Genomic DNA, 13,502 nt, shown 5'->3' with positions numbered 1-13,502 from the left:
ACGTGTCCAGTAGAACTGTCACCTGAAGCTGCTTCAGCCAGCATATGACCATCTCCTCCTGTTACCCTGCCTGAAAAGGCCAGTTGAACATCAGAGTTTCAACAACAGGAAGTACATCTAAACCAATTATTTGCAAGAAAGCTGTCTTTAAGTATTAACAAGCACTGGGAGTAGATAAAAAGGAATAGCTCAACCAAAACCACAGGCTTGATACTACAACCAAACTAACCCCAAATAAAGATCTCCTGTTAATTACCTTCCAGATCATTACCCTGACTTTCTGAACCTCCTTTTTTGTTTTGATGAAGTAGCATTTGTAGCATGAGCTGGAAGGTTGCTTGGTAGAGAAGATGGGAAAGACAGAAGGAAATGCAAATCTTAGCAATGAACAAATGTTTAGTTTCACCAAAGAAGGCGGTGCTTCAGATTGCAAACTTGAACAAAGTGAATTGATTGCTTCTTTCAGAATGAGGCGGGAAATTTTATAGTGAATGCCATCAACATCTCCTCCACTGGGTTAAATGACCTTTTGCCTCATGACAGTCAATTGCTGTCTTTTCATTTTTTCTGTATATGCAGACTCAGGTATTTTAAATGGGAGATGATGCCCTCAGCAGTGTATTTCAGTGAATTCGCCTGTTCTGCTCTTCACTCTGTCTCTGGTGAATCCTCTCACCCCCTACACTCCGGCCTACACCCCAGTTCTTCTATGCAAAAAACCAAAAATAAACAACAACAAAAAAACAGAGCCTTTTATCTTCTAGACCTCATCAGCTAAATATTAAGTTGTCAGATAAGTATCAACTTACCTCAAGGTAGTATTTCCATTGGAAGTTTTTTTCCTGAACTCTTATTTTGCCCCTCAAATCTGATCTACCTGAATATCTCAGTTGATACAGCTCTATCCTTCAAGATGCTGAGGTCAACTACCTCAAATCATCCTAATGCCTTTACTTTTTTTTTTTTTTTTACACACAACACATTAGAAAATCACATTGGCTCCACCTTCAAAATACATAGAAAATCCAACTGCTTTTCACTAATTGCAAATTTTTGATTATTTCTAAATGTAAGAGGTTACTGCTTAAAACCAAGGCTGCTGGCTGTTCTGTATCTTGGAATTAAGCAACATTCTCACCGTAACTTAAAAAAATGAAATTGTTTCTTTTTAAAAATTGTTTTTTAATTAGTAAACATAGCCTGAATCAATGTTTAATGAATCCATAATCTATGAAACAAAATTTTCATTTATTTTTATGGTTTTACCACACTACTTCCAAAACCAAATCTGGTTTCACCAGAGCTAACTTAAGAAACATTAATGTATTTTGTGCTATTAATATCTTATGAAATATAAGTTATGCTCTTTCTGATACAGGAGAAAATTATAAATTCTAAAATGGTGCTATATTTTAGTTCCCTCATAACTTAGACAACCACAATCAGCAATACTCCTTGAGAACTAACAACATTCTTAGATATAATACACATTCACTCAGAGGTCAAGGAACATTTGTCGAGCATCTATGTTGGGAGGATGCTTTGTTTTAGGAGTTCTTCATCTGGGGCCTGGGTTTTAGGGATATCTCTCTGAAGTTATAAGCAAAATGTTGGGTATATGTACTGTTAAAAAAAGGAAAACAAGCCCCAAGTAAAGTCATTCATGCTGGGCTCCACCCAGACTTAATTCCTATCTAATTGCAGTTTCAACCCATGCAAATGTGAGATATCAAAATAATGGGGAGAAATAAAAACATACATCCACTGAAAGAACTATATGGTTTGACTTTATAAATACCAGGCAAAAAACTGGAACAACTCAAATGTTAGAGGCAAGTGAATAAGCAAAGTAGAAAAGTGATATGATGGAATACTATGTAGCAATGAAAAGGAACTGCTGACAAAAATAGCATGGACAAATCCTGTGAACATTATTTTGGGTGAAAAGAGCCAGACACAAAAAAAGTACACACGGGATGATTCCAGTTATGACATTCTAGAGCAGGTAATTTGATCTGTAACAATAGAAGGCAGATCAGTGTTTGCTTGAGGATGAGTTGGGGGTGGGATATTGACAACAGAGGGACAGAAAACTACAGGCTTCCTTCTTATGGAATCCTCATTTTGTGTATTCATCACTAAATGGAAATACGTTCCCTCATTCACTTTGGAAGGGCCTGTTTCTCATAAAAATAGATCCAATTATGGCTATTTAAGTATGATGATGATAATAACATTCATTGAGTTTTTCCTAAGCAACATGCTAGACATTCATGTAATATTAATAATGTGCCAACAAACTAGGGAATATTATTATCGCTCCTGCCCTTTTTTTTTTAAGATTTATTTATTTATACAAGAACTTGGGTATAGGCCAGAGGTGCGAGAGGGTAAGGATTCACCAGAGACAGAGCGGGAAGCAGAACAGGCAGAAGGACTGAAGACACTGCTGAGGGGAGCAGCAGGCGAGATAAGAGAGGTCTGCCACGCCATGTAGGTAGCTCCCTGGCCTGCCAGGAATTGAACCCATGCTGCAGAGGCTGCGGACAGCTTCCCAGCGCTGTGCTCAACCTGCTGTGCCACTGGGGAGGCCCCTCCTGCCCTTTTTAAATGAATGCTGAGAGAAGGTGCTTAACATGCTCTAGATATCAAAGTTACGGGCCTCCCTGATGACGCAGAGTTTAAAGTCTCAGTGTTACAAGCTATTACCAGTCACTTCAGCCTGAGTGATCCCTGGCCAGGGGCCTCCCTGGTCGCTCAAGGGGTTAAGACACAACCTATGAAGCTATCCACAGCCACTGCAGCATGAGTTCAATCCCTGGCCAGGGAGCTACCCACAAGGCACAGCAGACCTCTCCTGACTTGCCCGCTGCTCCCCTCAGTAGTGTATTTCAATCTGCCTGTTCTGTTCCTCACTCTGTCTCCTCTCATCCCCCCCTCCACATTTCTGGCCTGTACCCCAGTTCTTGAATGCATAAATAAATCTTAAAAAAAAAATCTCACTGTATAACACCCCTGGCTCTAAAATTCAAGCTCTTAACCATTACACAAGACTCACAATGGTACAAGTTACCTATCTGTAGATGTTTAAAAGAGGTTCACATAGAGAGTTTGGCTTTGTGTTAATCACTCAAGTTTCACCCAGCATTTTCCCTAGCTAGTTGGAGAACCTTGCATGCTCCCACCTTCATTCCACATTCGAATTGACTTGTCCTAAACTTAGCAAGCAAGTTCCTCAAATGCTGAAAGAAGGGAGTACAGTTTTAAGTATTGTTTTGTTTAGCACTGATCCTAACTACCTGTTACTGAGAGTTTTACATTATTCAAAATGTTGACACTTCCATACACAGTCTCATAGCAACAATTAGAGATCGTTGCATTTACATGAGTCACTTACTTTTACAAAACAGAATCTGTGAGTCTGAAGCGTTTTACAAGGCAGGCAATTGGAACCATTCCAACTTGGCTGTCAACAGTCTTCTCAACGCTGGGCTAGAATAACGGTTTCACATCCAAATTGTAACCCTGAAAAACAATTTATGGTAACAAGAAAGGAAGTCTGTGATCAGCCAGAACTGAGAGAAATAATTCATTCTGCTGGAGTTCTACGGTTATCTTAGCTGAACGTTTGTCCTGGGTGGCTGAAACAGAATTGACTTTAAAGACCTCTGAAATACGACAGCCCCTAAACCCTAATGTTGTTGCATGGATTTGTTAGGGGGAAAAGGATATCCTAAAGCTAATTCCATACTCGGGCGGATCAGGTAGGACGCATTAAAGACTTTATTTTCCTATTTTCTCCCTGAGTTGTACATTTCCTCATTTCCCTTTCCCTTGTAAATAAACCTTTTATTAACCTTTTGTGTGTGCCTGGAGTATTAAGAAGTCCCTTTTAAGCGCACGGGTGAGGACCCACAGCCAGGGAACCCGTTTTATATCGGGGATGCTCTGTAACAGATTCTCCAAGGAGGTGGGCTGGGTAGATCAGAAAACGGCTTCCACACAATTTCTAAGTAACTTTTAAAGTGTTGCCCAACCACTAGCTGTCTTCTTCTCGAGGGGCATGAATATAACTGCTCCCCCCCCCCCCCCCAGAAGTTGGATCTGGTCTTTTCAAGATTTGTAAATAATTTCAGAGGAAAAAGAAGTCGTTCGGGATGGAGGTCTTCCTCCTCCTCCCCTCCAACCAACTTGGCCAAGCTCAAGCGTGACAGCCCCCAAGACATCGCCAGGAAGCTTTTTTTCAGGGTGACTCTACCTACTCCTTAGGCCAGAGGCAAGTTTCCCAAGGTGTTCGGTTCCACAGAACGACAGGAAGGACAAGACTCCTTGCCCCAAACTTGAATATGACCTAGCCTCGGGGACCACTGTTTGACCCTTAAGACCTCAACATCTCGCACCCTCCTACGCCTGAGACCAAAGGGGTCGAGTCCCCCAATGAGGGTCCTCAGAGGCTCGGGTGCGGGGCTTACTGTGCACGTCCTCAGGGCCGAGCGGTCCAATTCTCCAGGAGACAAGCGACAGCCCGGACCGCCGGCGCAGCGAACCCGGAAACGCACTCTCATTGGTCAGGAGGCCGGAAGTGCGTGTCCGCCGGAAGTGCTCCACCCGTGTGTGTCCCCCCCGACCCCCAGGTAGGCGGGGCCCCTGCCTCCCAATTGTGGGTTGACCGGCGGGCGGAGGGGGAGAGAGGGAACTTGGGGCCTGCGGGGCTTGTCCGGTGTCTGTCCAGGGTGGGAGGGCAGGAGTTCCGGGGCCGGCGCCTCCCCGCGACCTCTGGCGGCCCCGCGGCCTAGTGGAGCCCGGCGCCGCGGGACCCTAGAGCGGGCGCTTCCAGTTCCCCCCTAGAGATGAGGTTTCGGTTGGGGGCCTGGTGCTGACTTACCCCGGCGGAGGCCTGAGGTCCGGACGCTGCCGCTCATTACCAGCCGGGGATAGGTGTGCTCTCTGCCCGCCCTTTTCCGTAGTTCTGGGTGTGACAGCTTGCCCCACGGCGCGTCCGGGTGCGGGGTTTTCCTCTGTGACACCCTCAGTCGCACTAAGTGAATTTATCTGGACTGCCTTAGGCCAAGTTATAATAGTAAGTAAAACTGCTTGTGGACGGGCTTCCTTTTACCAGCCAGCCCCACCCACCTCCAGATGGTTTAAACTTTGACCCTCTTGTCCTGATGCTCAGTTTCGTCTTCCTCAATTTTGTGACATTTGGAACTTCAAGAACTGGAGGTGCAGAGGACTAAGAGACAGGTGAGAGTGAATAAATCCCTTCCACTCTAGATCAGCTTTTCAGAGCCATTCGTACTTTTGGAAAAGGTGCACCACTTCCACTGAATACTAGGTGGTGCCAACGAGTTACTCTTTAGGGAATAAATCTCACTGTACATCCGCTTTTAAAGTTGAAATTTATGTTGAATAACTTTTAAAAAGTGGAATTTATGTAGAATAACTTTACTTCCTTAAAATGTGCGGTGCCTTTGTACGCTTCACCCAGTTTTTGAATAGCTATTCCGTATTAAGTGCTGAGGAGGACAAAAGGGGAATCAGATTTATTTTCTGCTCTGAGTTTACAGTCTGGAAAGAAACATAGGCAAACATGCTCTAGTGAAGCCACATATCATTCATGATAGAAAATAAGTGCTAACTAGAGAATAAGAAGTGGAAAACTGTGGGAAAAGCAGTCAGTTCTCAGTATTTAGTTACCAATTATTTTCCCAGTACTTTCTGTCTGCCTAGCTTTTTGCTAAGTATATAAGGAAAGATAAAACCCCTACTCTGAACTCACAATCCTAATGATTGGGAGAGAGCCAGGGAAGCCTTAATAAGGTGAAAATTTAACTGAACCTTAAAGAATGGAGGACTTGAGTTTGATAGGTAGGGAGACAATGCAGGCTCAAGAAGAGAAGGACGAAGTGCAGGGCATGGTTTGGAAAAGTAAGTACTCCGTTGTAGTTAGACTGGAGGAAATTAAGCCTAACCAGACACTTTTAGTTTTAGCTTAGATTTGCCTTGATTTTCACTGGGAAATTCAACTGGTTTTTAAAAACTGAAATGTGTATTTCCAGGAAAATTTATACTTCAAATATAGCTATAATAAACTACACTTCTGGCTATCATGTAGCTTATTTATATTTCTCTATGATTAATGCTTATAGATGATTTAAGCCAATTTTAAAAGATACCATAGTAAGAATAAATTTTTGATTATGTTCTACTTTGAATATAATATAAGGAATCCTTTTTGTTGAAGTTCACACATCAAATCATCTAATAATGATTAATCGTAGGATAATTAAAGATGCTTAATAAGTTAAACTAGGTTTTAGGTTTTGATGATGGTGATACCAAATATATAGCAAAATGTGGCTCCTGAACAGAATGTAAGTTTAATTTTCATAAATGGGAAAACATACATGCAATAAATGTTAAGGTAAATACGCAGCATCAACAGGCCAAACCAATAGCTTTATTCTACATCAGCAATAGTCAGAAATTTTACCAACAACAACCTTATTTCTAATTTTAACAAAAAATACAAAACATTTAAGAACAGTCAATGTTTAAGACTATAATACTTATCTTTTTAAGCTAAAGATCATGAAAGAAAGCCTAGATAAATGGAGAGGTGAATTGCTTGATAGGAGAATTAAAATTTCTCTGTATTAATCTGTAATTTTAATGTAATTCCTGTCAAATTTTTAATTGGACTATTAATGGAACATGACAAACTGATTCTTAAATTCAACTAGAAGGGAAAATATGCAAGAATAGCCAAGAATTGTTTTAAAAAAAACCAAAAACCCACAATTATAAAGGCAGCTTCTTATCAGTTATTAATATACACCAGCTCTGGAGCTATAATAATTAAAATTTGAGGTTATGCCTTAGGAGGAGAATTTAGTCAGTGAGACAGACATGAACCTGGGTTTACAATAAAGATGGTATAAATAAATACTTACTGATAAACCTTATTGGGGCAATTGGCTGTTCATTTGAAAGAAACTACAAGTTAGACCCCCAACTTCATAGAATTAACCAAAAAAGTTATAGGTGACTTAAAGAGCTAAATTTTAAAAAAAATCCATAAAAGCCTATTTTTTTAAAAATTTTGAGATGGTTGGGACCTGCCTTCCAGGGAAACAAAACTGAGAAGACTTAAAGGAGAAGATAGGTCTGACCATTAAAAATAATAATCTATAATAATCTATTATGACAAAAACACCATAAATTTAAAGTCAGGAGAAAAGGTATTCGCAACATAATTACAAAGGTTTCCTACCTTGTTATAGAAATCAATAAGCGGAAGATAATTCAGTAGGAAAATGGGCAATTTCCTAAGAAAATAATCATATCAAAAGATGTTCATGCCCACAAGTCATTAAGTAAATCATGAGCCCAACAAGATAATGCTAGGAGTGTCCTGGTATATACTTAACAAAAATAAAAAAGAATCTTAAAATAAATTTTTTGTAAAGCAAAGTCACACTTGATATATTTTTATAAATCTGTATTTTTATCAAATTTACTAAAAAGGCGAATAGTGAAGATTTCTAATTAAATTTGTCAAGAAGATTGCCACACATTTTTGTGAGGTGTTACTATTAAGCTTAAACTATTATATCTAAATTGAGATTTATTTGCTAGCATCTTTCCCTACTGTAGCTCAGAAAAAGTATATGTAGCTTTGGGGCCTCCCTGGTGGCGCAGCGGTTGAGCACTGGGTTGCCCGCAGCCTCTGCAGCGCCGGTTCAATCCCCGGCTGCTCCCTGGCCACCGGAGGAGGGTCCCACATGGCGGGCCCTCCCTCGCTTCTGACTGTACCCAGTGCTTGTGTAAATAAATAAAAATAAATCTTTAAAAAATAATAATAAAAATCGTTTTTTAAAAAAAGTATATGTAGCCTATTTTAAATTGCACTGGCATGTTGACTTGTTTCAAATTACCCAATATATACTGTGTGTGTGGGTTTTTGTTCTACTTAGAGATTAAAATGGCTTCCAGAGGAAAGACAGAAACAAGCAAATTAAAGCAGAATTTAGAAGAACAATTGGATAGACTAATGCAGCAATTACAAGATCTGGAGGAATGCAGGTAAATTTATACTTCAAATATATGTATAATAAACTATGCTTCTGACTATAATGTAGCTTATTTATATTTTTCTATGATTAATGCTGCTGTGCTGTTAAAGGACTTTGGTTTCCGTGGTTAGCTTACAAGCTCATGGGTGCAGGTCCAGGTGTGATTTTGGTCTGTCCTGTAGTGTTCACGTTGCTTTGTCTGTTGGAGAAATAAACTCATGCAGTCTTTGGAGTCTTAAAGACTGGAATGCAAAAGTCTTTTGATTAATTACTAAGTACATGTGAACTTGGGCAAAACACTTCACCCCCTTAAGTTTCCGTTTTCTCTCATGTGAAGTGGAAATAATAACATCTGCCTGTCGTCAGTGTTTAAAACGACCCTGCCTGGTATCGACATGATAAGGAACTACTTCAACATCTGGTTTTTGTTTTCAGGCCTACCCTCTCAAGGGACAGGGATTGTTCATTGTTTTTTTTTTTTTCCCCAAAGAACAATTTTTTTTTTGTGTGTGTGTGTAGAAGAACTGGGGTGTAGGCCAGAGGAGCAGGGTTAAGAGGATTCACCAGAGACAGAGTTGGGAGCAGAACAGGTGGATTCACTGAAATACACTGCTGCAGGGAGCAGCAGGCAAGACAGGAAAGGTTTGCTGCACCATATACGCGTTAGCTTCCTGGCTGGGGATTGAACTCAGGACATAGAGGTGATAGCACTGAGACAACCTCTAAGCCACCAGGGAGGCCCTCCAAGTACAATTTTTTAATAAAGGTAATTTGGGGGGCCTTCTTAGTGGTGCAGAGGTTAAAGTCTCAGCACTATCAAGCTATCATCAGCTACTGCAGCCTGAGTTTGATCCCTGTCCAGGGAGCTGACCCATATAGCACAGCAGACCTCTCCTGTCTTGCCCGCTGCTCCCTGCAGCAGTGTATTTCAGTAGATCTGCCTGTTCTGCTCCCCACTCTGTCTCTAGTGAATCTTCTCATACACACCCCCCCCACCTCTGACCTACACTCCAGTTCTTGTATACATAAATAAATAAAAACAAATCTTTAAAAGGTAATTTGACAGCCTTCTTACAAATGAAGGTGCCATAACATTTGGCCTAGAGTCAGTGTTCAGTAAGTGGTAGCTGTTGTTATTTGCAGCGAATGTTTAATAAATGTCTTGCTGGTAACTAAAAATAGCTGGTTACTTAGAGAACAGGTACTATATTTTGTTGTATTTCAGGGTACACCACATTTTTTCCCTCCATTGATGATGATGATTGGAGATAGCAGCAGTTATTTGTCAGCTCCCTGTTACATGCTGAGCACTTTCCTTATCTCCATCAATGCTCAGAACAACTCTATAATGTGGATACTACTATTAGCTACAGCCTGTAGATAAAGAAACGGAGTCTTGACTTCTTTCAGTCTCTGGTCCAAGGTTGTACAATAGATTCACAGATTGCTTAAAAGAAAAGTTACTATGTGGTTGGTTGTGTGCCTCATTTTGGTACAAGACAAGTTTAATCATCGAAGTAACTATGTTGCAGGAAAAAGCCCCTACTACTAATATGTGAACAAACCTATCATTAATTGCATTTTGGTATTTCAGCCTTTTCCTCACAAAATACTGATTGAGTTTTTTTCACTTAGAGCTCTGTTTTTTTCTCTTACAATGTTTACTACCCTTCAGAGAGGAACTTGATGCAGATGAATATGAAGAGACCAAAAAGGAAACTTTGGAGCAACTAAGTGAATTTAATGATTCACTAAAGAAAATTATGTCTGGAAATATGACTTTGGTAGATGAATTAAGTGGAATGCAACTGGTAAGCAGAAGTTAATTACATTGTCTGCATAGCTTATTTTATTTTTGTAAGTCTATTTAAGATAGAAAATGTATCCTTTTGGGGGATTAATTTCTAGATGTCTATTTAATGGATAAAAATGTATGTGCTTCCTGTGCTTTATTTAGCTATGTATTTGACTTCAGCTATGTGGTCAGAAATGGCACATGGGAACTAAAATTGTTAACAGGTTTGATGAACAAAGAAGACCTATTAATAATTGAAGATACATCAATCAAGTATTACAGTATCTGATTCTTTGGAATTTTTTGTTTAATTTTGACTTTCTTGTATTGCTAGGCTATCCAGGCGGCTATCAGCCAGGCCTTTAAAACCCCAGAGGTCATCAGATTGTTTGCCAAGAAACAACCAGGTCAGCTCCGGACAAGGCTAGCAGAGGTGAAGTTTCTTCAAGTTGATCTGACTTCTGTGTGTGTTTGTTTTCCCAGCCTATGAATGTGCTCATTATGACATTTCAAAGCTGGTCAGTTGAATGTACAACATCATTAGTAAATGCTAATGTAAGCAGTGGAGTGACTGTCTTGTGTCAGTGCAAGTTAATCAGCTGTAACATGTGTACCGCTCTAGTGGGGATATTTGTAATGGGGAAGCTATGCATGAAAGGGAGAAGGAGAACTCAGTTTAATGTGACCCAGTAAAACTACTCTAAAAAGTAGTCTTATTAAAATAATGGTCAGTGGATTTTAGAGCCACCATCTATAGTTTTCTGACAAAAGTAGTCTTTGGCGTACTATGGTTGATAACGAATGTGGCAGTTTAAACTGCATGCCAACGTCATCTGCTTGGGGTCTACCTTCAGGGTAACACAATTTCCTTCTGGAGCCCTGACCTGAAATTGCATCTGGAATTCATTGCTTTATGCATCTGTGTCCTTTCTCATCTAAGAATTTCAAACATCTTCACAAACCTGATACTTCAGGACATCTGTTTACAGTTTGAGAATATTATCAGGGCATTAACAAGTTACTTGCAAGGGGCCTCCCTAATGGTGTAAGGGGTTAAGACAGCACTATGAAACTATCCTCAGCCACTGCAACACAAGTTCGATACCCAGCCTGGCAGGTGACTGATATGGCACAGCAGACCTCTCCTGATACGCCCGCTGCTTCCCTCAGCAGTGTATTTCAGTACATCTGCCTGTTCTGCTCCCCACTGTGTCTCTGGTGAATCCTCTCACCCCGCATCTCTGGCCTGCACCCCAGCTCTTGTATGCACAAATAAATCTTTAAAAAAATTTTTTTAAAACAACAACAACATAACAAGTTACTTGCAGCCACTGTTGATTCAGTAGCATAGTGGCTAAGAGCAAGGACATGGGTCAGACTGACTGGATTTGTACCTCTTCTTCACTATGGAGATATGGGACCTTGGGCAAGTTATTTTGTTCAGCCTTTTATGCCTCAGTTTACCCATCTGAAAAAAAGGTGATAATTATAGTTCCTACCTCTTAGGGTAGTTGTGAGAATTAAATGAAGTAATATGTGTAAAACCATATTATGTGTAACATGTGTAAATACCTTGTATAATACAATGCATAATACAGGCTATTGTATTTCTGGTGTTAGAGATGATAATTAAAGTTCTAGGAGATCTGATACCACTTAGCTCATCAAGTCTGTACACCACACTTCCGTTTAATGAGTTCTTACAGGATAGGGCCTCTCTAAAGGAGCTGTTAACCTCCTAATTCCTTAGTAGAGTTTACAAGATAATGATTATGATAGCGTTAAGATTTATTAGAACTTATAGTAACATTTCTATCATGTTTGTTTTGCATAGTTTATGTCTCAATAGTTCTTCAAATATTAATCAGCTAGAGGATCCATTTTTCAAGAAGCAGATCTGAAAAGCTGAATTTTTGTGTTTTTTAACTTAGCATATGTTTTTAACTTAGCATATGCTTTGTATTAATCTGTTATAGATGGACAGAGATCTCATGGTGGGAAAACTGGAGAGAGACCTATATACTCAACAGAAAGTGGAGATACTAACAGCTCTCAGGAAACTTGGAGAGAAGGTACCAGCGTTTAATTTAATAAAGAAAAAGTGTGAAATATTTAATACAGAACTTCTTGATCTGTGATCAAGTTTGTGATCCTGAGATCATCTTAACCGTGGTCCTGGAACAGCTGAGCCCACTTGGCTGGGCTTTCTTTTGTTTTGTTTAGCTGACAGCAGATGATGAGGCCTTCTTGTCAGCAAATGCAGGTGCTATACTCAGCCAGTTTGAGAAGGTCTCTACAGATCTTGGTGAGTACCTTTGAACTTCTGAAAGTTTGACATGCGTTACTGTTCCAGCTTGGTAGAAAGCATGGGTGAGATAACATGATAACCTTTTCATGAGTTTAGAGGTAAAATCAGAATTGTTTTCATCATAAATTCCAATACAAATTGGTCTTATTTCCCCATACTTTTTAATAAGTGATATAATAAGTCAGTTTTTAAAAATATTTATCAACTAGCTGCAACTATGAATATGAAGTATTTTCTATCACATACTTAAAACTAGGATAACTAATAAGTCCTCCTATGTAGCTGAGTTCTTTGTGTAGGGGAGGATGTTGGGGTGGCATGGGGCAGGTTTAGGGATGATGGCAGATGATAGGATCTGATTTTATTCTCTGTTTTAATATTTCTGTGATAGATATTTTCCTCTTCTCTTGGAACTGTCAATACTTTTGACATGACCTTTCTGTTTATCATGTGTCTTTCTCCTTAGGCTCTGGAGACAAAGTTCTTGCTTTGGCCAGTTTTGAGGTCGAAAAAACAAAAAAATGACGTGGTGTGGAAGCTTGGAACTTTGATAGCATTTTTGTTGTAAATGATGTTTTCTTCTGGGGATTTTGAGTCATTGAAAAGGAAGCAAGAGATTCTTGAAGTGCATAATAATCTAAGAAAAGGTGACAGTGTACTGATGGTTCGTCATCCTTCTGGGGGTCTCAGGTATCCTGGGTTTGCTGGGGTGACAGCACCCACCGACCCTTACTGTGATTTGTTGTTTAAGAGCGAGAACAGAAAACGGTTTCTCCGCTTCTTTTTATCAAGGCTCCTTGTTCTTAAATGCTGGTACTCAATGAAAAGTTACGAACTAACGATTCCTTTCTGTTCATAATCTACCCCTTCCTGTTGGGATGAACAGTATAGCTCCATCAACAAACCTCATGTGTTCACAGAATTTTAGAATTCTAAGTGCTCATAGAAATAGTTTCATTTTACAAACAAGGAAACAGGCTCGGAGAAAGCAAGGGACTTACATAAAGTCATCTAAGAGTCAGTGCGAGGGCCAAGACTCAGGTGTCCCGACTCTCCAGTCATTGTCCATTGAATTTTATTTCTTCTGTGCTGTTTAAAAAAAGTTTTTACATGTTTGTGGAAGTCCATGTTTATGAAAACTCAATGTCCCAGCAAAAAATTGCCACGAAGGGACCATTCTCCAGCCCGTAAGGTCTCCCTATGAATGGGGCCCATTGTGTCTCTGAGTGTTGAGCTTGGAACAGTGGGTGCCCTGTTGAGAGTCTCCTGAAGTAACTTAACCTCCTGTGTTGTTTCTCCTGGGAAGCAATTGGAATTGGCAGCT

General features: G+C 40.0%; 1 protein-coding gene across 1 annotated transcript; it reads left to right on the top strand.

Annotated features, from left to right (window-relative positions):
- Positions 1–5,168: 5,168 nt before the first annotated feature.
- LZIC (leucine zipper and CTNNBIP1 domain containing) lies at positions 5,169–12,703 on the top strand (the record flags this gene model as incomplete). The annotated part of the gene is made up of 7 exons (XM_084242864.1): positions 5,169–5,223; positions 7,977–8,085; positions 9,751–9,886; positions 10,205–10,303; positions 11,847–11,942; positions 12,094–12,175; positions 12,645–12,703. 7 exons carry the CDS (start codon positions 5,169–5,171, stop codon positions 12,701–12,703), a joined length of 636 nt encoding a protein of 211 aa, XP_084098990.1.
- Between the last annotated feature and the right edge of the window lie 799 nt (positions 12,704–13,502).

Source organism: Talpa europaea (assembly GCF_964194135.1).
Source record: "Talpa europaea genome assembly, chromosome: 9".
NCBI lineage: Eukaryota > Metazoa > Chordata > Mammalia > Eulipotyphla > Talpidae > Talpa > Talpa europaea.
Note: the sequence above shows the minus strand (reverse complement) of the source record. Positions and strands in the feature narration are given on the sequence as shown.